Source organism: Manis javanica, chromosome 14 (assembly GCF_040802235.1).
Source record: "Manis javanica isolate MJ-LG chromosome 14, MJ_LKY, whole genome shotgun sequence".
In the NCBI taxonomy this organism is placed as follows: Eukaryota; Metazoa; Chordata; class Mammalia; order Pholidota; family Manidae; genus Manis; species Manis javanica.
The window spans coordinates 2,799,203-2,825,565 of NC_133169.1; the positions used below are offsets into that span (position 1 = coordinate 2,799,203).

Genomic DNA, 26,363 nt, shown 5'->3' on the forward strand with positions numbered 1-26,363 from the left:
ATTTGACCCCCAAGGATGTGGCTGTTTTGGCTATGAAGTTTGTGATGTCACGGTACGAAAGCGGCACTCGTGGGTGTGCATGTTCAGACTGTGAGTAGGCCTGATTCATTTGGTCTGTTCATGTGGAAATTTCATATAAGTAATGAATTCTTCAAAGTTTGGGGAACACTGAGCGCTTCTATGAAAACTGTTTTCTGATAGCTTGAGCTTGGTTTGAAAAGGGTAAATGTAGCCTTCTATTTGCAGGTCTGCTTTCTGTCCTTTTCTCAGACATTAAAGTGACTTGTAATTGCCACTCCTAAATGGAATCCTTGAAGAACGACAGTGATTCTCAAGTGTTGGTGAAGTGCTGCTGAAATCTGGAACGTATTTGCGGCAATTGTTTGGCTTTTTGAAGATCAGGCCTTCATTGGATGTGATGGGAGAGAATAGGCAGAGAAAACAGAGCATTCCTAGCTGGCAACAACCATTCTTAGGAATTGTCAGGCAAGAAACTGGAAGCAAAATTATTTTCAGAAGTATAGGATCCCAGCATGAATCTAATTTTTAAAATGCCTTTATCTCCAATAAAATGTAAGTCATGGTGTACAAGCCAGAGAGCTTTGCACTCTCCTCTGTTGACATGATATAGTGGTATTATCTGCTATCTCAAAACTCCTACTATGTTCTCAATTCTGAAGACACTTATTTTCACCCATTTTATTGCAAGTCTGTCATGTACGTGACCCTGGGGCTAACAACTGCGCAGGATCATTGCAGGAAGTCTCCATCTCCTACCCATCAGTTACTGGCTGTGGCTTTGTGGGGAATGAGAAGTTTGACGTATGTCTTCCTGTTGGAGGGATGGGCCTTGTGAATGCCTGTCCATATTTCTGATACTACCCTATTTTAATTTTTTCAATCATAAAAAGAAAATCCACAACATGAAAATCCCTGCTTGTTCTTCCATGATGCCCATTGCAGCTCCCCAGAAATAAGAGAGCTAGCAATCTGGTGTGTAATAGTGTTGCTTTCAGATTTTAATTTGAGCACAGGTGCCTAGATCTTGTATTCACTGACATTCTGTGTGTAGAGGTAATGCCAGAACATTCTCAAGGTGACCTCAACAGCTGGGGGGACATCCAGCTTCGGTGTTTTATCCACTCATAAATATATCTGTGTGTAATCACCCCTCAGTGGTTGCAAGGAAGGGCATGATCTCTGGGCTCTGTAGAGCCCCCAAACGTATTTTGTATGGCTTGTCCAGTGTTTTTTTTTTTTTAATCTATAAATCAGTTAACATTTGAAAATCAGGATATTTTGCATAAAAATTTGGGGCCCGGCTAATCTCGAAAAACAGAAAGATTTGCATCCCTGAAGACACATTCCTGGGGGCAAAAAGTGGCTGGAGGCGAATATAGCAAGCAGCCCCTATAGACACATAATCTGCCATTTGCCACTCCCCCAACTTCTGCCTATGGAATTGTATCGGACAAACTTATTTGCATTGCCCTCAGGTCCCTGTAAACATAGAGAGTTGAGTTTGCAACTCTAATCGTAAGTATCAGATTTGAGAACTCAAGGATGTTACAGATAGGGTGACCATATAACTAATTGTCCAAGCTAGGACACTTTGAGAGTGAAGAGGGCCGCTATTAATAATCACACCAGGACGACAGGCACAAACCAGGACTGTCCCGGACAAAGATAAGTGGTCTCCTGTTTGTAGAGCGCTTCATGCTGCCACTTCATCTGACTGATGAGAGGCCTGAGACCTAGAGAGGGAGGAATTGAGGAATTTCTAGGAATTGAGACCGAGAAAGAGCCTTAGTAGTCCGTGAGTAAACGAACGGCAGTTGCCCCTGTATCCTGACCCCCAGTCCGCCACTCTCTCCAGCATAACATGTTCCATGGAAGGTGGATGAGCACCATATCTTCCTTGAACATACAGTTTTTATAGTTAATAACTGCCACACAGCTAATTTCCTATCAGAGTGTGCATATTGGTAGCTTATATCATCAACAACATTTCTATTATGAGTATCATTAATGCCTTGGGCTATAGCACATCTAGAGATGTTTAAAACATTGGTAGGCTTGAGAACGGGAAAGTGAACAGAAAAGTCTCTCATTTTTCTAGATACAATAGAGATGCCTTAGAGGGGTTCATATTTTGGCTATGTTGGTATTAGGAAAAACAACTATTAAATTTGTTTTACACTTTTAATGTGATTACTAGAAAAGCTAAAATTACCCATTACCCCCATTATATTTCTACCAGACAGCTGGTCATTCATTCATCATACACAGAAATGAAGTCAGACTCAGTTGCAAGCTTAGGTACCCCAGTGACCTTTTGCCCTCAGAGGTCTGAAAGGAGGACAGGTGGCTCGGGTCGCCCTGCCGCTTATTAGCAAGGCTTCAGTGTGGTGAAGATTTTGACATGGGGCAGAAGCCATACCAGGGACTTTACATTTACTTTGTTGTGAGAACACCATGAAAGCACTCAGTGCTTCTTTGAGCCAGGCTAGTTTTTAAACGGGCCAGCCTCCTTCTCCCCAGTTTCCTGTCTTGTTTCCTGAATTTTGTAGCCTCCCAAAGCCCGGAGGGACAGCTGTTCTGACACCAGCCGTATCACACAGAAGGCACGGGGGTATACAGCGCCAGCTGTGGGTGCCATATGGAAAAGCCATACCGTATACATATGTACAGAGTATTTCTGAAGCCAGAAAGAGTGTAGAAGAGTGTATAACTCATCTAGCTTTATCTTTTCCTTGCCTTTGAAAATTTTCATCATTGAAATTTCTTTAGGCTACAAATAGAGTACTGCAGTGAGATAATTCTGAGTTAAATTCAGTATGTACTTTTGTTCTTATATGGGCATAGGACTGTGTATGGATGTATGAAAATGTAGGTTAAATATCTGGATAAAGACGGGTTTGACTTTAGGATGAAATGTGTAGAGAAGAATGTATAAATGAAGAGAGATGGTGTGTGTCAATCTGCTCAAGCCAGGGTTTCATATTTGAAGCAGAGATTTCCTCCTCCAAGAAACAGTTACAATTCTCTTTCTGTTTCCTCCTGGCTTAGATGCAGTTCACTGAAATGCTGCCAAAAGGTGCTTCTCTTGACTCAGCCCAGCTGTGGTCACATGCCTGTCATACCACAAAGAGCGTGGCTCGACTGCCCGTGCCAGGACGGTGCTAACTGGAGCCAGGCTTCCAGCTGTGTTTTCCTTTGCAGTAACCTCTGCCCTTCTCTTTCCGCCTCTTCCAGGCAGGACAGGGCTGCTTGCTGATCTCTTGCCCAGTTTTGCTGTGGAGATTATGCCAGGTATTCAGTCATTTAACTCTTTGTTTGCTTACTTTGCCATCACTCCATCTGTCCTACGTCTGCATGAGTCACTAATTGCTCCTTCAGTGTATTTGTACATTTGTCAGTGTATGTCTGTGGTCTTTTCCAGGATGAACTAAGTCCATTGGAAGAGCCTTTAAATTGTATTTCTTCTGTTACCAGGCCCTAAAAGAATAATGATAATTAAAATAGGCTGAGATGGGGCCCCAGTTCTCCAGTGTTGGACACGCGGGCCCTTTGGCGGTCTGCGTGTCCATCTCAGCATCTCAGCTGCACCTAGATGGCTATACGCATCCTTACCAGAGTCACTATTGGTCTGCATCGCTCAGTCCTTGAGTTGTATGTTTCCCCATTCATTAGGGTACCACTGTGTTACTCTGAATTGCCTTGTGTGACTTTATCAAAACATTTTTTTCAAACTTTCTGAAAGCTACATACCCTTCCTCTCTCAAAAAGCACACATTTACAGACTTTTATCACTGTGTGTACGATTTCAGGGGCTTCTTGGGCCTCTGAAGCCCCTGGGGTCCATGGAATGTGTGTGTCAAGGCTGCCTGCTCAGATGCACACCCATCTTTTTATGTAGCCTGAGTTGAAGGCACCAGCCTACACTAGCCAAAGAGAAACAAGAACAAACTGTGGGAGAGGACATATCCCAACTCAGGGAGTAGAAAACGGTGTAATTCAGTCTTACTCTGGAGAGTTTCTCCCAGAGGGTTAAGAGCTTCCTGAGTTGAGAGCAGCGAGAGATACAAAGTATTCCTGCCCATTGGTTTTGACTTAATTCAGGTTTTAAGAAACATGCTGAGTCTTCACAGCTGAACTTCACTAATTATGAATCCTCCCAGCCCTTCCCCATTTGCTGGCCAACCCAAGTATAGACACTGTTCTTACCGATGTTGACCCCAAGGTCACAGACAGATCTCTTTGTGACCCCCCCTTCTCCAGAGTTCCTGCAGTTTGTGTGCATCACAAAGAAACAATGTTATGCTGCAGTGCTGCAAACGAGATGTTTAGATCCCCCCAGTCCCACAAAGAGTTACTGTATTTTTCCTATCTGGTCCTGGTCCCTGAATTTCCCTCCCTTTTGACTCCCAAGAATCCTTTTGCAGTTAAGATTGTTTTGTTTTTCCAAGGTGACCTGCCAGTCTGTATCCCCGACTGCCTGGCCCAAGCCGTAGCCACAGCTTCCACGTGCACATCTAATTCCCGGGCTTGCGTCTATGGCAGGCCAGTCATGGGGCTCTGTAATCGCGGAGGCCCCGGCCGGCACGCTCAGCTGTCCACTGTCTTCAGCGTGAATGCTGTCCAGCCTGTCTGTCCAGACACAAGGCCTTCTCATTTCCTCACTGGAAAGAGGGGGGCCCAGTTTATTTGAATGTATTTCAGATGAATGAGTATGCAGGACAGTCAGGACATGTAAGTTTGTTTTCTCTGAAGAAATGAAGAGTCAAATAATTATCATTTTCACAAAACCCTTCATATAGCAGAAATGTCATATTCTCAAGCTCCGCTGAATGTCCATTTAGTTGAGGGAATATCGAATAGTCAAAATTCAGGAAAAACAGTGTTGCCCTGAAGTTTATTGTAAAGGGATTTTTGGTAAATGAAAAAGCGAGTCACTTTAATCTTTTGGCTTTGAAAGGAAGTCATGGCTGCATCCAGTCCGTCCCAGCTTCCCGTGGGACGTCAGATCCTATAGCCAAGTCCCCAGATCATGACATGAAGGCGAGTCACTAAGGCCACAGCCATTTTCATCTAAGCCGAGTGGCATTTGTTTTCTTTCTCTTCCTGTTTTGGATGGGCAATGAGCTGGAGTTCACGTTCAGCCTCTGGCAGAGCTGTGAAAATAGCAGAAATGAACAAACACAGCCAGATACCCACATATTGGTCTTGCCAGTCATCAAAGCCCTGAGCCATTTTAGCCCGTGGCTGTCCTGGCCGTCTAGCGCCTGAGCGCGATCAAGCCGGGCCGTCCTCAGGCGTGGATCGCAGCAGCGTGCTCTCTGAGCCTCTGTCTCTAGCTTTCTGTCGCCATGGTTGGTGGACCCGTAGAGTTACTAGATTTTGACCTGTCTCCATGCTGAGCACAGGAAAGGTGTCAGCAGGGGAATCAGACAACCACGCAAGGGAGTGGACCACCGAAACCTGTTCTGATTCAGACCAAGTAGATGCAGAGAACTTCTCAGGACTTACGCTTTCATAGATAAGAATAAACTTGACTCAAAGGATATGCATTCACAGAGCCCACCACTTCACAGCTCAGCAGACTCCCCCTCCCAGCCAGGGGTCCTTCTGCTCTTGTCACAGGCTTGCTCTGACGCTCCACGGGATGTGGTGAACCCCTTCCCCAGGGGGAAGCCCTGAGACCCCTCAGCGGCGTGTGCCGGTCACCCCGCATGCTCAGCTGACCTGGGTGACCCCCCCTCTGCCATGCCGCAGCCCTGGGGGGGTCTGCGCCGCTTTGCTGGCTCCACGAGTCCCCAGAGTCTGCGGGCCCTGCACCCTGTTAGGTGCGGCTCCCCCGGGCCCCTGCCCCTCCTCTCCCGTGGGGGCGCCGATGAGAGTGTGGCCGCCCCGCCGGTGGGCCGCCTCAGGCGTGGCTCTGTCTGCGTCCTCCCAGAGTGGGTGTTTGTCAGCCTGGTGATCCTGGGAGTCGCGCTCCTCTTCGTGCTGCTGGGGATCTGCTGGTGCCAGTGTTGTCCGCACAGCTGCTGCTGTTACGTCCGTTGTCCCTGCTGCCCGGACTCGTGCTGCTGCCCCCAGGCCTGTGAGTACAGTGGCCGACCCCGGGACACGTCCCTCTCCGTGGCATGGCTGTGTGCCTTCCACCCCAAGAGGGGGTCGTTCAGACTCGCATCTCCGCTGGGTGCCCCCAGCTCCCAGAGGTGCCCATTCTCATTTCACCTTCTCCCCTGCATGTGCCCCTCCATGCTTTTTATCCACACCTGTCACCCTGCCTTTGGAATTCTCATCAGTACCACTGGTGAAAGCGTAGTTTAGGACGGCGAGGTTGTGGGGGTAAGCTTTTGCCCTCTCGTTCGTCGTGCCTACAAGAGGAAGCCTCTGGCCGTGCTCTCGCTTGCACAGCACCCCTCAGTTGACAGGCAGGGTGTGCAGACTGCAGTGTTTGGGTCCCATCCAGCCACAGAGGAGTTCTGTTCACTCCCATGGCAGAATGGTCCACAGAGGGACTAGTCCTAATTTGGGGATTCCTCTCCGGCCAAGCCCCATGCAGGCATGAAGTCTGGCATCCTGCCACAACACGAACATGTCTTGAAAGAGAGACCAACACGTCTCTTCAGTTTTCTTAGGAATGAAGCCATTTGCTCGAGGAGTCAGGTTATTTGCTCCGCTTTTGAGATCACAAAGCACCGTCCTGTGCAAGCCTGTGGCTTGCTCTGCTCCTGCAGAAGTGGGTTGGGGTCCTTGCAGAAGCAGCCCCGGGCAGCCCCGGGGTGAGGCCTCCTCTGCAGGGGCTGAGGCAGCCGGCAGACCGTTTGGTTAAGAGCAGGCTGGCTGCCGCTGGTCACCAGGGAGGCTGCTCTGACAGCTCCTGCACCGCTGAATTACTCAGCTGCCAGGTATAAAGGGTCATTCTTCCTGCGGTTGCCTTTGATGGAGCTGGAGGAGCCCAAGGGAGTGGGGAGCGTGGTTCTGGAGATGGATTCAGCCCTCGGGACACACCCAGGAGCCCCCCACAGCATCCTCAGGGGCTTTGGTGTGAGGGCGTGGAGGGTGGGACGCTATAATCTCTTGCTCTTCATCTCCCTCCGCAGTGTATGAAGCAGGGAAAGCAGCAAAGGCCGGGTACCCTTCCTCAGTCTCCGGTGTCCCTGGCCCTTACTCCATCCCCTCTGTCCCCTTGGGAGGAGCCCCCTCATCTGGCATGCTGATGGACAAGCCGCACCCTCCTCCCCTGGCACCAAGTGACTCCACTGGAGGAAGCCACAGTGGTAAATGCAGCTCCCGACTGCCCTGCGCCCTGCCCCTCCCCGCCTCCTCTCTGGTTCCTTGCTGATAAGAACCGTCAGCTTCGTGATGCGCCTTTGGAAAATGCTTGTCTCCATTGCAGAAGTGGGGTCCTTTCAGCTAAATCAGCTACTTTCTGGCGTACATGCCCGGCGTTCCGGGGGCTGCAGGGCATCCCTGCCCCCCACTTTCTCTCAGGCTCCTTGATAACTCAAATGATAAGAAAAAGAGGCTAGGCTCCCCTTGAATGTTGGTCATTCAGTCAACAAACAGTTGTCTCCTCCCCACCGAGTGCTCAGGAGGCTGTGAGGAGCACTAAGAAGTGGGGGCCATGGTCTGCCAAGCAGTGTGGCCCAAGCTGGGAGAGAGCACCCACCTTTATTAGGACCCCCTGATGCTAAAGAGTGTGGTACTGGGAGCTCAGAGAAGGGGCTGCAGTGGTGCAGGGTCGCCAGGACGAGGTGAGATGTGAGCTGGGCCCCGAGGAATAAGGAAGATGCGGAAAGCAGAGAGCAGGATGCTGGGCACCCGCTGGGGAAGGCCAGCCGGGGTGGGGGAGCCCGGAGCTGGGAGAGTGGGGTCCAGCTTGTCGTTCTCACTGGAAGAAGACTGGAGGGATGTGGTGGAGCCAGATGCGGGAGCGCCTGGAAACCCGGCCGAAGAGCTGGGACGTGGTGCTGCCACCCAGCCAGAGCCCCTGCAGGTTCCCGAGCAAGTGGGACCTGCTCACGGGGCGGGTGCTAGTGGGAGAGGTGGCTGTAGCGCTTTGGGTGACCCCGTGGGCACCTGGGTTGTGACGACACAAGGGGTTGACGTGCTGGCTGAATCTGGAGGAGGAAGGGAATGAAGGAAGGCTGAGCGCCAGTTGTCCAGTGGTGCCTATTGTAGACATGAAATAGTTGGCAAGGAGGGCTTATTCGGGTGGAGATTAGGGCATGAGGAATCCATGAGTATTGGCAGGGGTACAGGGATGGAGGGGCATCTGAATAAAAGCATGGAGCAGTGAAGGGTGGAACTGTGTGTGTAGTACATTTAGGAGGTGGTTTTTGAATGCCTGGATGTGGATAAGCCACTCGGGTTGGTAAGACAGACACTTCTGCCCTCGGACTACCTGGGCCGCCTTCCGTGGGTACTGGGGCACAGTACAGCCCACTTCTGGAACTGCCAATGCCCGGCCGTGGGAGGAGTGGATATCCTCTGTGAGTAACTGGTGTTTATGTGTTTTTCTTTCTCTGGAACTATTAGTAGAATTGTGACGTCTGAGACTGGGAATGAGTCACAGATTTAAAAGTAAAAGTTAATGATCAAGGACACACAGGGAATTAGAGATACAGACCACATAGTCCACCGCCCCCAAGGATGGAGTAGGCAGAGGGGCACTTGTGGGACTTGTCTCACGCTCTGCTGGCAGCCTCCCCTTCTCCCCGACCTTCTTTCTCTTTCCTTCCCGCCAGAACCCTTTCCCAATTACTTTACATTGAATGGGTTCTCATAAAAAAATGATCCTTCCTCATAGATGGCAGGTACTTTCTCTCTCCTGTTTTCAAGCTCTTTCCAATTCCTGTTTGTTGTATTTCAGTTATTTTGGCCCTATCCTGCCATCCTAAGCAACTTCAGTTAGAAGGGACTTGATAAATAGGAAAGCTCGTTATTTCAGGTCGCAGGAAATCCTAAGGCAAGGTGGCTCTGGGGCGCGTTAACTGAACAGTTCAGGGGGCGTCACTGAAGGGCCAAGTTCTTTCCATCTTCGTTTCATCCCCCTGAGCAAGTCCTCCGCCTGCCTGGGCCGGCCCCCCTCGTGCTCCCACGGCGCCCCGTACTCCAGCGCGTGCAGAGAGAGAAAAGGACATGCTTCTTCCTGGAGCTGCTTTTCTCAAGAATGAGGACGACTTGTCCAGAAGCCCTTCCCCGTTCTGGCAGACTCCCTGGGGTTTTGTGTCCTCTGCCCTTTCCTAACCCAGATTGGCCAGGACTAATCAGTTCTCATCTCTTAGGCCAAAACACCTATTCACCTTGGAAATGAGCAACATCGGGGTTCATTAGCAAGGAAAGTGGGGGACGATATGCAGCCAGCGTCTGCCAGGGCTCTTCCTGCCCATGTTACCATCTGGCTTACCGAGTCAGGGCAGAGTCCCCTGGGCACATCTCTGTACTCGTGGTCCCATGGCCGGAAGTATCAACAGCCTTGGGCTCTTTGTCCCTTAAGAAAGGCAGCTTACCCCCAACGTTCTGTGTAGATAATTCTTTAAAGAATGTTAAGGAATGTTACAAAATGCTGATTGATAAAGATGTAAATTTAACCTATTTTATATTTACATGCTAGTTCAATTTTAGGGTAATCATCTGGCAACAGTAGTTTTTCAGTTTACATTTGTACATAATACTCTTGAACACTCCACATGTTGATGAGTGGTGTGCAGTGTGGCCAGTGGGGTACCAACGGGAAGAGGGGTGAGAGGCACCCTGATCTGTCTCCAGTGCTTCAGGGCTGCAGGCTGCAGGGTGCAGTGGAAGAGCGTTGTCTCCGCCCGTCCTGCTCGCGCTGCGTCCCCCTCTGCCGGGGCACGGGGCTCTCTCTTGAATGTCCACACTGCGTCCCCCTCTGCTTGGCCACGGGGCTCTCTCTTGAATGTCCACACTGCGTCCCCCTCTGCTTGGCCACGGGGCTCTCTCTTGAATGTCCACGCTGCGTCCCCCTCTGCTTGGCCACGGGGCTCTCTCTTGAATGTCCACGCTGCGTCCCCCTCTGCTTGGCCACGGGGCTCTCTCTTGAATGTCCACGCTGCGTCCCCCTCTGCTTGGCCACGGGGCTCTCTCTTGAATGTCCACGCTGCGTCCCCCTCTGCTTGGCCACGGGGCTCTCTCTTGAATGTCCACGCTGCGTCCCCCTCTGCTTGGCCACGGGGCTCTCTCTTGAATGTCCACACTGCGTCCCATTCCCACCCTGGGTCTGCAGCCTCTCCTTCTTCAGTGACCCCTTCCTATCAGCATTCAAAACATGTTCAGATCTCTCCTGTTAAAATACAATTGGTAAAAACCCTGTAGTCCTCGGATGTTCCTTCCCTTCGTCTTTTCTCCCGTGCACAGCCTAACTCCCTGAGAGAGTTCTCAGTGTCTAATGCCTCCGTGCCCTGTCCCACCCGCTCTGCAGCTCACTGCGCCCGGCTATTGCTTGTGACCCTTCAAACAGCAGCTCTCGCCGAGGTCGCCTCACTGTAAATCCAGTGGACGCATCTCCGTCCTTAGCTCCCCTGACTTCTCAAAAGCATCTGTGTCATCTTCCCCACCGGACCTTGCCATTCCCCACCTGTCACCCTGACTGCCGGCTGTCCCGCCTCTGCACACTCCCCCCACCACCGATGGTGATGCCCCTGTTTCGTCCAGGGTCCTCTTCCGGGACGTCTTCCCGACTCCATGGCTTCATCCATGTGCTGATGACTCTCAGCGTCTATCTCCATCCCCCCTTCTGCTCCTCCAGTCCCACGTATCCAGCTGCCTTCTGGACACCTCCACCTGGATACCGTCAGGCATTTCAAACTCAACCTGAGGAAATTGAATTAATCTGCTGTCTCTTGACTTCAACTCCTACATTTCTCATCCCAGTGGATGGTACCACTGGCCACTAGCAGCCCAAACCAGAAGCAGGGTCTTCATCCTTACGTCTTCCTCTCCCTCACTGTCCTCATCCAGCTGGTCACTAAGCCGTTCAGCTCACACTTCAAAATACCCTTGAATCGGCTTGCTCTCCCCCATCTCTACCGCAAGCGTCCTAGCCGTCATCTCCCACCTTGACTACTACGATCATCTCACGCCTGGGTTTCCCACATCTGCTCTTGCCTGATGCTAATCCATTTTACTTTCAGATCCACCTGACCTCTTCTCATCCTTCTTGCAAAAGAATAGAGTAGGCAGTAGGGTTTTGAAATGTCATTTTCAAAACTAATAAGGATGTGTGTCTATATATATGCCTACTGTATGTATACAGAGAATATGCAAATTTCAAGCATCACTTCTCCCACAACTGAGCTGCTGTCACCCCGGGGGTGGGATCTGGCAGCTGTTCCCTCATCCATAAACAGCCTTACTTAGCTCATTAAGAAAGGACAGGAAGAACAAGGCTATATCCATGAGTATCTGCCTTAGAGACTTCTTTTTCAAGTTTTATAAGGTGGACTTGGCTGTAAAGGGGAAATTAGCTTAAAAAATAGTTCATTTTCAGCTAACTGGGTCCAAAGTATCAGCTCAATTCCTTTAAGAATTTTTGAAATTCCAGTTTGTCATCAAAGTGAATGTCCCAGTAGTCCCTGTCCAATAAAAGTTAACATTGGCAAGGATAATAGACTAGAGGAGCTGAAGTATGAAGAGCCCTTTCAGCTAAAGGACTTGGTCCAGACTGAGTTTGAGAGGAGATGTCATCCATCCACCCTAAACGGAAACATCACTGGGGGAAAAAAGCTACTTTCCTAAAAACGCTGGCCTTTGGCCAACCGTCTAGGACCTTTCTTATTAAGATATCACCACACACCAGAGCAGTCTCTGCTCTACACACTACAGATAAATATCAACGTGACACCACTCTTTTCAAATCAAGAAAAATTTAATGATTGCCTCAAGGAATTTTCCAGTCCAGCAGAGTAATTGCTAGGGGTTGTGAAGGGAAATAAAATGAGTAAAAATGCAAAGCAGTGCGCAGTAAGACTATTCTCTGATGAAGCTCAGAAAAGGGAAAGTCCTATCTGCTTGGAGAGACCAAGAAAAGTTTTTGGGTGTTTATATGTCCCTGTGCACAAGTGTGACACAGAGCCAGATTTCCACCAGGAGAATTAGAGTGCCGCAAATAAACAACACTTTTGAAGGGAGACTTGCCTACCTTTTTAGTTACTGACACTAAATGGATGATAGCTCTGAAGTCTAAAATCAATACTTTGCCTCCATCCTTTTGGACAGGTTCGAGGGATTTAGATTTGTGAAGCCATGAGCTGGTATGCCCGAAAAGTCCACACCGAAAGCATCTACTGCAGGAGAGTCCTAATTGCGCCAGTATTGAAAGGCGAACACCACCACCTGCATTCAGGGCTGTAAATAGTTGCTCCAGCTTCTCAGGGACACGATAACCTGTGCAATCCAATCTGTCTTACGACGAGGAGTGTAATTTGTTACAGTGACACACAAAACCATCTAAGCTCCAGTCCAAGTGGCAAGTAGCTGAGGTTTCCAGCTGTAGCTCAGGGTGGTGCTGTCTCTCATCACCAGGGGACAGCTGTACATTGTTCCATAGAGCAGCAGGACCCCCCTAAGCTCATTTCTGAATGTGCTTCAGGTATCAGGCCCACCTAAATAAAGCCACAGCTGCATGTAGAACAGCCCTCATACCTATAAACACGCCAGCACTTTCTCACCTAAAAAAAAATCGTATTACTAACAAAAAAGATCTTGATCCCAGCTGCCATTCCCTCCCCCAACCAACTATATGGCTTCTGCCTTACTGTGTAAAGCTTGCAAGATAGTCTCCATTCCTGACTTCTGATTCATTCATTCATTCACCCATTCATTTCTACAAATGCATGTGTTTGAGTGGCTACAATGTGCCAGGTTCTATGCTAGGTGCTGGGGATACAGAGATAAGCAGAACTGGTCATTATCCTCAGGAAGCTTACAGTCTAGAGAGGGAAACTCTACTGAAAATACTCTTTCTAAAGAAATCATTTACACGGCCCCCATTCCCAGGCTGACACCGATTAGTTCGAACATCTATTGCCTGCCTGCTGTGTGTCAGGCGCCATCCTGGGCTTTACCCTGATCCAGAACAATAAGAGTTATTTTCCCTCAAGAATCTTTGGGAAGCGTAGACATTTATACAGGTAACTTGAAACAAATTGGAATGTGTTTAGGGCCATAGTGAAACTTCAGAGTAAATGATTTATAAGCTAGGTGGGAGATAAGAAAAGGAGAGAGAACTTTTCTAGCCCCGAGAATCAGAGAGGGCCTTTTGGATGCGGTAACATTTGAGCTGCCCCCGATAATTGCAAAGAACTCAAAAGAGTTCCACTGATTTGACCATTGTTGGGGTTTTTTCCTGTTCCTTTTTGCTCTTTATTTTCTTTCTTATTGTTTATATATTTGTCTCCTCTTCTTTATGAGGTTATTTAAAGGGTGGAATATATTAGTTGCATTTTATAAACAGGAGAGCTGAGTCCCAGACAGGTCACCGTTTGAGTGCCTCCGCAAACCAGAGGCGAATGCCCAGGTGCCCACTTGCCAGTCCTTGGTTTCATACATCAGACATAACTGCCTCAGAACAGACGTAGCAGTTCCTCAGGGTAATTGGATTTTAATTGAACTGTCCGTATTACAGTGTAAACGCCTCTACAGAGATGGAAGAGCACAAAGCTTGATAAATAAGATCATTTCTACTAATAATTGCTTCTGCATAAGGATTATGGATCTAACCTTCAGGACAAAAGGGCCTCTACAAAGCGTGTGCTGAGATTCATTAATTTTTTGAAGTAATTCCACAACTTGAGATGAACGAGCACTGCCCAGCACGCTCCATGTAGAAAAGCAGTGCGCCTGCAAATGGATGTGGGGGCGTCTTCTCAGTCTTCAGTACCAGGGCTGTGATTAGAGGGCTGTGGAGTATTAGCGTTCAATCTTTCCTGTACAGAGAGCGCTGTGTGTGGGGAAAGGGGGGCGGCTTGTCCACAGCCAGGGTATCGTGACCAAAACCGGAAAGCAGGGCACGTGGAGGCACCTGCAGCCCTGTGGTTGCCGAGTGGTGCTGGCCGCCCCTGGGGAAAGAGAGCGCTGCAGTGGGTCACGTGCTTCCATCCTGCCTACGGTCCCGATGGGCTGGAAGACGGGACTGTGCCTCAGGTCAGATGCCGTGCGTGCCTACGGGCATCTCCTCTGGGCCTCTTGTCCTCCCCTTCCACCTCTTGGTACTGCCTGTGCCCCTAGCCTGGAGAGACACCGTGGTACTGGAGAGACACCGTGGTACTGGAGAGACACCGTGGTAGGCTGCAGTCAGACCTCGCGGCTCCATGGCCAGGCTGCAGTTGTTCTCAAGCGAGTTCTGGGGCCTCTGAGCTGGAGCATCCTCGGTGCTGCTGAGGAACGGAGCTCCTTTTTAGGGCCCAGTAAGGGTGTCTCTTACCATTACTGCTCCGTCCCCATCCCATCCTATTCATTCCCTTCTCTTTCTTTTTTTCCTTTTTCTCTTATCCATGAAGATTACACCTGTCTGTGTCTGATCACCCCTGGGGCTGGTATTGGACTTGACTGATTCTCAAGTGACGTGGGGCTTCAACAGCCTTGTTCCCTGACAGTATGAGTGATGGGAATGCAGGAAATGGTATTATCTCTCAGACGTTAGTTTTGTTTTTTATTAAGCCCTGCAAATAACACCTGCTTGTAAGCACAAACCTGCAGGTTGAATTAATCTTGTCTAAAATATGGTATTCTCTTTCCTAAAAGGAAAATGCTAAAGACATAAAATGGAACCAAAATCAGTAATCCATGTATTTTGCATCTTATTTTGTACTAATGCTTAGATAGTCTATAAGCTAATATTACCTCAACCACCACCCAGTTGCGGAATTTTTGCACCATCTCCCAGGCAAGCACAGGCTCTCAGGCCACCTGTGTCAAGGTGCCTCATGTCTGAGTATCTGCTTTCAAGTCACCTGTTCTGCCACCAAGTGCAGACGTGACCCTCAACGGTAGAGCGACCTGTGTCCTCAGTCTAGAACGTGGTCTCAGTGTGGGTACCCTCCCCCAAGCTTTAGAGAAGGTGTGCCTTACACGGAGCTTCAAGGAGGTCGGGAGAGAAGCAGCCGAGGTTAACAGATGACGACAAATGTATAACAGAGGTTTGCTGTTGACCTGCTGCTCCTCCATCCCAGTGGCACCATCTGGTACAGGGCATCGCAGGTATGGTTCCTTATGCACAAATATAGACTGCTATTTCTGGGTGACTTCAAAAAGAGTTTCTGTAAGTGGGAACCATGTGTTCTACTTGGTGACATAAATGGAGGCTGCTTCTGATTTTCCAGTTCACCACCTCGTCCTTTTCTCAACAGTTCGCAAAGGGTACCGGATCCAAGCCGACAAGGAGAGAGACTCCATGAAGGTCCTGTACTACGTGGAGAAGGAGCTGGCTCAGTTCGATCCAGCCAGGAGGATGAGAAGTAGATGTGAGCATCTGTTAGTTTTGTGTTGCCTATGCATCCTGCAGGGGTTCATCGATAAGAGGGATTTGGGTTTTACCAACTTGGGTGGCCTTGACCTGCCAGGTCTGAACTAGCAAGGTGCTGGTGACTCTATCCTGAAAAAAGTAGCTTTGAATACATAGAGAGGAGAGAAAGGGCTTCTGGTAGAAAACAGAACAGTCATATACCACGTGTGTCTCCCCAGGGGCAGTCAGATTGCTGGGCTATGCAATCCTGGAGTTGGAAGTGTTTTGTTAGAACAGTTTTGCCCTACTCCTCCCTTTAAAATACAGTCAAAATAATGACTGAACGACGTGTGTCATTCCCAACACGAAAGGGCCAGCGTTGAACAATCGTCCAGCCGCCAACATGCTGCACGGAGGCCCCAGTGAAGGTGGAAGACAATCCTGCTAAAGGGTCTCATAAAAGAGAGGCCCACCCTCCTCTGAGGGGCCCAGCAGCAGAGACCCAGGGGCAAGTAAAGAGGCCACCCCTCTGGTTAAAAGAGCTTTAAATTACCTAGTCTGTAGGTGGCTGGACCCCAACGCTTAACTTGCCCACGGCCCCTGGGGACCTGCCAGCTGGCCCAGCTGAGTCTTTGGGCTGGATTCCCAGTTACCATCTGTCGCTGTGGGCAGCACAGGGCAGGTCTGACGTGGACAGGCAAATTGTCAGGGTGCTGGCAGACATGGATGTGGGGCTACTACGTCCCCCTCTTGGAACCAGTGGGAGACCTGGTGGAACTGTTGGGGAAACAGTCCCAGACTGAAGGAGGTGCATTCCAATGAAGGACAACATTTTCCTCCCAGTTTGCAGTTCTAAATCCATTCTGTCTGGGGTGTACCCATTGCTGCATCCTCCCACTGCACCTGCTATAAAAAGACCGTCTCCAGATTGGGATGTCGGGAAGGCAGATGTCACTGCACCTGACATGTTAGTTGTCACAGTGCTGTCATGGAGCCGTGTTTAAGGGACAGAGACAGAGAGTCAGCAATCGGGGAGAAGGAGCCTGTGGAGGAAGCCTGTGAATCTCACAGCTTGGAGGAAAAGTTAAAAACTGAGGTTAAAAGTAAAGGGTGACTCCTGGTGGAGGTGATGTCTTCTGTCTCCCTGGGTTAGGTCGGTCTCCAGGGCCTGGCTGGTCGTAAGGAATGGAATCTTAGCATCCAGGGGGATCTTAGAAGTGGCCTGAGATGACCCATGCGGTGAGGGACCAGAAGAGCAGGGGGTCGAAGTGACGGAATCCGGACTAGAACTCAGCCCATCTCATTCCCAGGCCTGCGCTCTTTACACACGGAACTTGTGAGCAGGCTGTGGATGGCTCAACGGCTACAGCAGCCGTTTCTGTTTGGAGACCACAGCCTTCCAGCTCACAGGACTTTAGGATGTCAGAGCTGGAAGAGACTGGCATTGGTGAATTCCCTCCCTCATTTTACGGAGAAGAGGGAGACCGGTGGGGAGAGCCACCAGGGCCAGAACTCAGCCAGTGCCAGCACGGGAGCCCAGGTCTCCCGGAGCCTGCAGGTTGACCTTATGATAACTGCATAGAGGTGGAGTAGGGACCCAGTTCACTTGACCTGGAGCAGGTCTATTCCTGAAGAGCAAAGTAACCCTGGGGATGGGTCCTGGCAGTGGGACAGCCTTGAAGATCTGATTGCAAAATGGGTCTCATGGTTCCAGGTTGCAGCGAGGGGGTAATTGATTTGTAAGAATTGGGAGTTTCAGGTTCAGGCTCTGAATTCTCTAGCCAGTGTCATCCTCGTTTCCCTTGCCCCTTGTAAGTCTGGGACGCTCTCAGAATGTTTTTAGTCCAGAATCACAGGGCACGGATCAGCAAACTTTCTCCTGTTCTTGTACATAGTTTATTGGAACACAGCCATGCCATTCGCTTATATATATCTCCTTACACTTAGGTATGACCTATGTCACTTGTGTCTGGCTCCTTTCATTCTACAATGGCAGAGCTAAAAGCTGTGACAGCATGGCTTGCAAAGCCAAAAATAGTTACTTTCTGGCCCTTTACAGAAAAAGTTTGCCTCCTCTGTCCCAGAGGCACATTATTCGGTGTCTGTGAGGCAGGGGATGTTGGTGTTCATGCTCAGAGTGGCAGGAATTTCAGAGCAGCAAATAAGCCGGACAGTCCGGCACTGGAAGTGGGAGGCAGAGACAGCCCTCCCCGTGTGGAGAAGCAGAAAAGGCCCAGCATCCCTGAAGTTTAAGGGACGTTCCGAGACAACAGTGCAGTTTTTCAAAAGTCTCCCGTAGTGTGTTGTAAAGTTCTCTTCTGTACGGTTCCCAGGAGATTGGGATTTACTGAGATCGTGAGAAAAGGAAGTTTTTGGATTTTACTAATCAATAGGATCTGGGCTATTTTCCTCTAATAAAGATGTGCACTGAATGGCGCATTCTTAGGAGGAAGAAAAGGTTTAAAAATTAGATTATAATTCAGAACCAACTGATTGTATGACCAAAATGAATGGCATTCACAGTAAGCCCTGTATCTTGGTAACAGGACAAGGAGGCTGTGTTTATGCCGTGGGGTGGTGGGGAGGCCCTCCCTCCCTGTCATGGGTACAAATCAGCAAATATTCTCTGCTCCTCCACACAGTCAGGAATAGAGAGAGAGAGAGAGGCACCTGAAACACATTTGTGCCTCCCACATCCCATCTTGGCCTACCTTTCACTTAACAGCCAGGCCTTACACCTTGTAAATGTTGTTTTTTAGTATTTTTTGAAGTTCTAACCAAAAGACATTAGAAAACAAATGGATTCAGTTACCCTATAAATAGATCCACTGGGCTTACTTCTTAAGTAAAATGATATTCAATCCATTTCAAAGTTCTATAAATAAATGGTTCAATTTTTTTTTTTTTTTTCTTTCCAGACTGTGATTCTGGTCCTTATTCACAAGGGTTTTTGCAAAAAGCTACTCAGGCCACTTGAGGAAATGAGAAAGCTGCGAGCAGGCCCCACTCCCCTTACAATTTTAGGCTGAGGCAAGAGTTCAAGAGGAGGCCAATAGACCAGAAGTGCAGCCCACCCCCTTTTCTTCCCATACCTCCAAGCAGCTGTCCTGGGTACCTGTGGCCGCGTACACCTGGAATACTCTTTGGGGGGAGGAGAGGGAAGATGTGTACCTAGGCCCTGGAAATGGACTCGGTGCCGTTTGGGGAGGGCACTCCAAGTTCCTGGAAGAATGGCCAGAAGGGGGACGGGTGGACATGATGCTCAGTCCCCCAGACCTCATGGACTCCGTGCTGTGGAGGGGGCATGGCTGAAAGAGGCCGGAATGGCGGGTCCCTAAAGCCTGGGCAACAGCAGGGGAGATACTGTGATGTGTGGCTTCTCTCCCTCTCTTTGGGCCCCTTTTGGCTCATCATCACAGCTCATCACAGAATTACTCAAGAAGAATAAAAACATTTGAACACGGATGATGATGCCCAAGGAGGAGCCCAGCTGCTGAGCCCAAGTTCTGGGAAGCCTGCCTTAGGGGGCACAAAAGCAGTTGTTTTTCCAATGCCAAGAATAGAGCACGTAGGAAGCCTCCCTCTCTGTAAGCAAGTGGGCTTGGAGCTGCAGCCGGTTCCTGCTGAGCTAAGCACCCCCCCCCCCCACTAGTTCAGGTCTGCAGCCCATGGGCTGGGCCCTCAGATGGGAGTCTCCTGGGGCCGCTGGTCTCAGCCTGAAACAGTTTCCGTCCTGACTAGCATGTAGACGGCTCTGTCGTGCTTGTTTTATCCCTGCAGATAACAACACCATCTCAGAGCTCAGCTCCCTGCGCGAGGAGGACAGCGGTTTCCGCCAGTCTTACCATCAGATGCGAAGCAAGCAGTTCCCCATGCCGGGGGAGTTGGAGTGCGATCCTGAGTACTGGTCAGGCGTCATGGGGGGCAGCAGCGGGGCAAGCCGGGGGCCCTCGGTCATGGACTATGACAAAGAGGATCGGGAGAGCTTCAGGCACAGGTGACGGTGGCTGCGAATGGAGGCTCTGGTGCTGGGTGCCGGCGTCGGAGCCCGGGGCGGGGAGGATGGGGGCCGTTCCTCGCCAGGAGCACGTGTGCCCCTGCCCTGGGTCTCCTGCCACAGCATGCGCTCTCTGTTGAGCGTCCCCTTCTCCCTCTGCTTAGCAAGGGAACACTTGAGAGCATGTGAGGAACTAGTCGCCCAAGGCCCTCTGAAATGGGTGGTCTAGGGCACTTTGTGGACCTGGTTAACATGTGCCTGCCCTTCTCAAACGTTTTATCCTAGAACCTCTAAAAATTCCTACCTACTCTTTCCATCATTTTGGATCATTTGTTATGTGAAAGATAAAATGCCCAACACATTCTACTATTGTATTTGATTCTCATAACTCTAAAAGGCGCTATCTAAAAGGTACTATTAATGTCCCCATTCTAAGTTGGGGAAACTGAAGCTTGCCGATGCCAAGGAAGTTACCCAGGGTCACATGGCCAGTGAATGTGGGAGGCCAAGATGCGTGTCCTTTCCCACTCACCTGTCCTTTACCTTGAAGGACAGCAGACATTGCCTTTCTCTCAAACTTAACCAACTGCAAGGGACCCTCCAGCCTCTGCGGGGAAAGGTAATTCGTCCCTCAGCTCCGAGGGAGGAAGGGCCTGCCTGTCACCGAATATTACAGGGGTCCCTGCAGCCACAACGGTGTGTACACGCCGTACCACCCCCGCTGGCCCCGAGGTGTGAGGCACGAGGCGAGGCTGTCACCCAGAGGTCCCTTAGTGATTAGAAGGCCCCAGCCTGTGTCAGCGCCGCGCAGATGGTGGCGTATTTCCATCCCCACGAACTCCCGGGATGGACCCTGGTGCCCTGGCCTTCCTCTGCCGTGTGAGCGTCCAGGGCGGGCAGGTGCTGGGGGCGCCCCGGAGCCCTCGCTCCCCACCCGCTGACCGAGCCCCTTCCCCCGCAGCCAGCCGCGCTCCAAGTCGGAGATGCTGTCCCGGAAGAACTTCGCCGCCGGGATCCCGGCCGTGTCCATGGACGAGCTGGCGGCCCTGGCCGACCCCTTCGGCCCGCGGGCCCGCCGGGCGGACGGCAACGGCCACGAGGCCCGCGGCGCCGCGCGCTTCGAGCGCCCCGAGGCGCGCGCGCCCGCCGGCTTCTACCCCGGCTCGCCGGAGGGGCGCCCCGGGCCGCGGGGCCGCCGCGAGCCGCCCGGCGCCGACCGCTGGGGCCCCAGCCCGGCGCGCCGCAGGCCGGAGGACGCGCTGCTGCCGCGCCTGGTGAGCCGCACGCCGGGCGCCGCGGGCGCGCTCGAGGCCTCGCTGCGCGCCGGGCCCCCTGAGGGCGCCAGCCGCGGCGGCAGCCTGGAGACGCCGGGCCGGCGGGGCGCGCGCGGGGCAGCCTTCCTGGGCTGGGCGCCACCCGCCGCGCTCGACGCGGGCCCCGGGGACGCCGCGGCCGCCGACGCGCTGCCGCCCTACAGCGAGCGCGAGCCGGGTCGCCGCCCGTCCCTCCGCAGCCGCGAGCCGCCCGTGCCCGGCGCGGCGGACCCGAGGAGGAGGAAGGACGCCGCCAGGAAGGCCGTGAGCGCGGGGCCGGGCCGGGCGGGGCGGAGGGCGCTGGACTCGGGGGCGCTGGCGGCCTTCCGACGGCGGGCGGGTGCGCGCTCCCCGCGGAGGGCCGGGGCCGCGGAGGGCAGCCCCCCACTCGGGCAGTTCGCGGAGCGCCCGCTGTGTGGGGAGGAGCCCCTGCCCTCCGGGTTAGTCGTCCGTCCTGTGCGGGGCCCTTCGGAGGCCCCATGGCCGTCCCTGGGTGCCCAGCCCTTAGCTGTGGGCTCTGGGCCTCGGGAGGCCCCCAGGGCCCCCCACGGGTGTTCCTCGGAGGTCCCATCTGCACCGGAGGCCACTCTCCAGGCCCCGACCCACCCCTCCCACCGTTTCCAAGCCGGGCCTTTTCTTTGGCGTGTCGGTGCCGTGCGTTCTGACATGATTATTACCCCCTCCACGACAAATACCTTTCATTGCTCTTTAAATAGAAAAATGAGGTGACCGCAGCGCCGTGGGAAGGGAAGGAACTCCTGGGCGAGGAAGGGTCTGGGGACACCGCCCGTGCCAGCCGTGGAGCTGTGCATGTCGCAGCAGCCCCAACGGGGTGGGGACTCACTGTGTGGCCGTGGAACGACGTTCCATCTGCTGTATATTGGCTCGAGCACCGGACAAGGCTTAGGAGCAGGAGGCGCAGCCTAGGGAGAGATCCCGAGTCAGGGCGGGCCAGGCTCCGGCACACGTGGCGGACTCTGCCCCGGACCTGTCTGCTGTGTTGGGCTGGTTTCCTTTAACCGTCAAGTGTGGTTTTAACATTCAGTCCTTTCTGCTCTTCCTCAGAGTGACTTTCCGACTAGGATGTCCCTTGTGGTCTGACGTTTGTTTTCGAGACATCTCTCAGGATGACTAGAAGTCAGAACTGGACTGCGGACCCGGGTAGGACACGTCCAAGAGCCAGCAGCCCCGGGACCTTCTCTGGCCAGCAGTGTAGAAGATTTTCTGATCTTTGCTTTGGCAAGGGTTGGGGGGCAGCCTTTTAAGAGAGGCTGATTCCAAACCTCGGTGCCCATCCAACTAGTTGGAGAAGCTTGTCGGGAGAGCAGCTGTGTGTGAGAACATCCCCACACGTGGAGTTCATCACCCACGGAGTTCATTCTGCCCAGTCTCCTTCCAGAGCTGTTCCAGGATTCCTCTTACACATCCAAACACAGGTAGTTCTGGACTGCGAATCCCCAGAAAACGCCTGTGCCTGCAGAATGCTTCTCTACACCTTCTGTGCTGTGCTTGGAGGCAGAAGAATTTATCACTACAATTAGGAGGCCTTCTACTGACACTGGCAGATGGCTTCAGGCAAAATATACCTTTTACTGCACCACCTGGCAGTCACTGGTCAATGACTGCTGTTTCACTAAAGTCAGACGGCCTCTGGTGGGCTCAGTGACAGCGCCCTGCTGGACAGTCACAGAAATTATTTCCAATTGCTGTTCTGAATGACAGTTCTTGAGTGGCTGGAGCAAAACAAAAGAGAGAATCCGTATAGAAAAGCTAAGTGCGTTTCCTCTGCCATTCTGAGAACATAGATTGCTTTTCTGTTTATGTACACGGTGGCATCTGAGTCTCGGACACCAAGGGCTCTTCTCATCCTCCCCTCCCTGGACCATCCACGGTTCGGTGCCACACACAGCGCCTCACCTCCCTCTGCCCTCTGATTAGGTTGTCATCAGGTGCCTTTTGATACATGCTTAAAATGCGCACATGAAGAAAAGAAGGAGAAAACAGCAGAAATGCACAATAGAGAAGAACGAGTGGGTATCTAAGAGGAAAAGAATATATGGTTCTGTTATATTTTGGATGTGAGCCATTTTCCCCCACAAACTCTATTGGGTCATCTCTGGTTTTGTATTTCATTTCCCACGCATTGTTTCTGGCATTCCAGGACCCCAGAGGTGTGGAGCATGCATCTCTCGGCCTCTCCAGGTTGCCGTTCTAGCCTTTGGGAGATGAGGGACACCGCTTTCTCAGAGCCACTTTCCTATTCCCAGCCTTGCCTAAATGATCGGTTCTGCCTACATCCCAAAGCTAGATCTCTTTGGATTTTGTCACAAATTCTTCCCTTCTCCTCGAGAGGTACAGTCTGTTTCTCCACCCTTTGAATCTGGGGTTGGTCATGTGATTCGATTGGGGCGGTGGCCCAATAGCAAATGTGATGGAGGCCGAGACTGGAAAGCTTGTGCGCAGGGCTCACCCCCTCTTGCATCTCTTGGGGACCTTGCGTCACCACCCGGGAGAGCCTGGGCTCTCTCGCTCCACCGGGAGAGGAGGGTTACCCCGGTTACCCAGCCTGACAGCCCGCCCACTCTCCACGGTTCGCAAACATGCGGGCGAGCCCCGCCAAGACCAGGAGAAGAACTGCCTCGCTGAGCCCAGCCCGTTGGTGATTCCTGCTCGAGGCAGGAGAAGCGGATGCCCTCTTTAAACGGTCATTTCTCTGTAAGGAGGATCTGACTTTTTCTCCTTGTCTGAATATTTGACTCCATCTAACCTTAGGTGTCTCACAGTCTCCACTTTCGCTGACAGACCTTTGTCAAAGCATTTCACCCCACGCTGTTACGGTGGGACATGGGGTTGGGTCAGATCACTAGAGGGCAGTGATGTTTGGCCTCCCTGTCCCCCTGCTCCCAGCAGTGGTCCATTCTCTGTCTTCAGATCCATGGACAACTTTGGAAGAAGGTTTCTTCTCCAGCCTCTCCTTGGCCTTTCCCGGAGCCACTGGACTGAAGCTGAGCCCTATTCTCAGAACCCCATTCCACTGGTATCTATGAAGTCACGGCATCTCCCAAACAGTCCCACGTGTGCCGTGAAATAAAGAAGGTCTGGGTGAGGGTCAGAGGCTGACTACCGATGTTGGGAGGAGGATCGGCCTCCTGAGGACTTCACAGTGGCTTTGGGCTGTTCGGGGGGTGGGGTGGACCAGCAGGATGTCTTCGCCCAGTGCTGGCACCTCCATGGGCTGGAAGACACAAGCCATAACCTTGGTGCTGAGTTTTACACTTGCTGGTGCCCGGCCTCTGAAAGCCTAGGTCTAATCTGTCTGTTTAGGCCCCAGTTTGGTTCGAAAAGATTAAAACATCATTTCTTAGTCACCAGCTTTGGATTTCCACTTGCTCAGGCAATTCTGGAGAATATGGGTACCTGTCGTAGCTACTATCTCTTTACACTGAGCACTGTGCCAGGCTTCTCACCACCAAAGAGCGCATAGCACCAGCTGCAGAGACCAGAAATACTGCTTTTATTAGCCAGGGGCAGGCGTGATTTCTGTAAGGGTGGAGGGCAACGCTGGGAAAGAATTGTTAAAATTGGAAACGTGCAGTTCCAGAGGCAACAGTGCCACAGACGAGGAAAACACAGAAAGAGGGCCAGAGGGCCCTGAAAATAACCCGGGGAGGTGGGGCCAGGCTGCCCTCTGCAGGGCTCCTAAATCGCTTAGGCTTCCAGGCCCCCCACCGCAGGATGAAACAGCCATGCTGGGTATGTGCACAGGAGACAAGAGCTGACCAGACGCAGGCGGAGCTGGCCGCCCTCCGCACCTGGCGTGTCCTGTTTCTTTTCCCCCAAATGGCATGTCCTCTGTAGGAAGTGCTTACATGTGTTAGCTTCCTTCCTAGTTTTTATTGGGATACAAAATAAGTCAATGTAAGACATGGTCTCTGTCCCCCGGGACATTAGACATGCCCAAGGTTCTATGTCTATAATATGAAATACTGCTATGGATAAATTAAAACAAACCCAGAGAATTAAAGTTTTTTAATTTAAATGGATGTATTTTGATATTTGTGTGGTCTGTGTTTGTGCATCCGCCCCACTTAAAGATACGCTCAGTGATCTGAAAAGCCAGTATTAAAACATCTGAAGGAGAGGAGGTGGCTGAGGATGGGAGCCGGAGTTAGAGGCCTCGGGAGTGCTGGGTGAGCTGCTCTTGGCCCGTGAGTCGGCTGAGTCAGGGACGTGGTGCACGAGGGCGCGTGGGTGCAGGGAGCAGGACGTGTCCTGGCGGATGACGCATTCTCCAGGCCGTGCATGGACGCGTGAGGAAGTTGGGCACGTTTGCTGTGGAGCTGGTGGCAAGGGGTGGGCTGTTCCACCCTAGTGTGCTCACAGGGAGCTGGCATCTGCCTCCATAGGGGCCCGGTTCTGCAGCCCGGAGTTGTGGCCACCCGCCCTAACACAAGACAGGTTTGCAGAGAGGGTGGGCATCGCCCCCACTTCCCATGATCCTCGCCGTGCACCTAGCACAGGACTGAGCAGATGAGACCAGAAGGGGCTGCCGCACTAGCCCAAGGTGCTCTGTGGGGAACACCTGGCTACATCTGTAAGTATTTCTAAATAGTCTGAAAGGCTTCAGAGAGGTGATCTGATTCAACCTTATGCAGCCTTTGAGAAAGGCTGAAGTCACATTGCTGTAACCCTGCCCGCTTTCTTTATCGATGGAGAAGTAAACCATTACTGCCATTAATGAAGACAAACCTAATCAGGTCTTTAGACTCCAAGTCAGTAGGTCTTTTCTACTAGATTGGTGTTTCCTCAAATCGCCTAACCATACAAATGACTTGACTGCTGTTAAAAATGCATCACTGGGCCCTGCCTTGGCGGGTGATTGTGTGTGTCTGGGGCCAGAGTTTATACTTTTAACATTTCAGGATGGTCCTGTGATCAGATGCGTTTGGGAGGTGCTGCACTAGATCATACATCTAGGCCCTGGTAAACCCCCAGCAGTCGGTCCTGAGGCTTTCTTGGGCCTTGAGATTTCTGCGCATGTCCCGGTGAGGTCCCATGGACTCCCTTGGGGCTGGCAAGGGCAAAGCCCCCGGCAGTCTGGCCGTGAGGGTGGTGACTGGCTTGCTATACACCTGTGCGAGGCGGAGGGAAAGGAAAGCTAGGCCCTCCCCAGGGGCCCGTTCTGGAGGTTTCCAATCCTAGAACAGTGATCTGTTATGACAATCTCAGATCTGACAACAAGAATTACAGGTAATTTTCTCATTCCCTTGATGTCATTCTGAGCAAAACTTAGATCATGAATAGAAAGAAAAGAGACCACTGGGGAGATGGCAAAAATAAATCGTTTTTTGAAGCTTTCGTATTATCAGCCTGGCTGGTCCACCCCCTTCCACCTTAAGGCCCCAAATGAGTTGGGCAAGAATAATTAAATATACGTGATGTATCCTTCCCACATCAGATTCAAATGCCGCCAAAATCTTACAGGAGTTAAAAATCGATTTATAGCATGTAGAGACCCAAATTCACCAAAATAGGGGCCCAGGTAAAATCCTAGAAGAAAAAAGTGCCTCATGTT

General features: G+C 51.6%; 1 protein-coding gene across 4 annotated transcripts in view; it reads left to right on the forward strand.

The window, feature by feature from the left end:
* Positions 1–24,827, forward strand: part of ILDR2 (immunoglobulin like domain containing receptor 2) — a 54,843-nt gene extending 30,016 nt beyond the window's left edge. For 2 of the 4 annotated variants that reach the window (XM_037023958.2, XM_037023959.2), the window contains 7 exons: positions 3,256–3,312; positions 5,957–6,103; positions 7,113–7,289; positions 15,384–15,497; positions 19,259–19,475; positions 20,437–21,052; positions 21,854–24,827. In XM_037023958.2, the coding sequence (XP_036879853.1) occupies positions 3,256–3,312; positions 5,957–6,103; positions 7,113–7,289; positions 15,384–15,497; positions 19,259–19,475; positions 20,437–21,052; positions 21,854–21,889 (1,364 nt within the window). In that variant the 3' untranslated portion in view covers positions 21,890–24,827. The remainder of the gene's footprint in view (positions 1–3,255; positions 3,313–5,956; positions 6,104–7,112; positions 7,290–15,383; positions 15,498–19,258; positions 19,476–20,436; positions 21,053–21,853) is intronic. The other 2 variants (XM_073221203.1, XM_073221202.1) reach the window with 2 other exon arrangements.
* Positions 24,828–26,363: the final 1,536 nt, after the last annotated feature.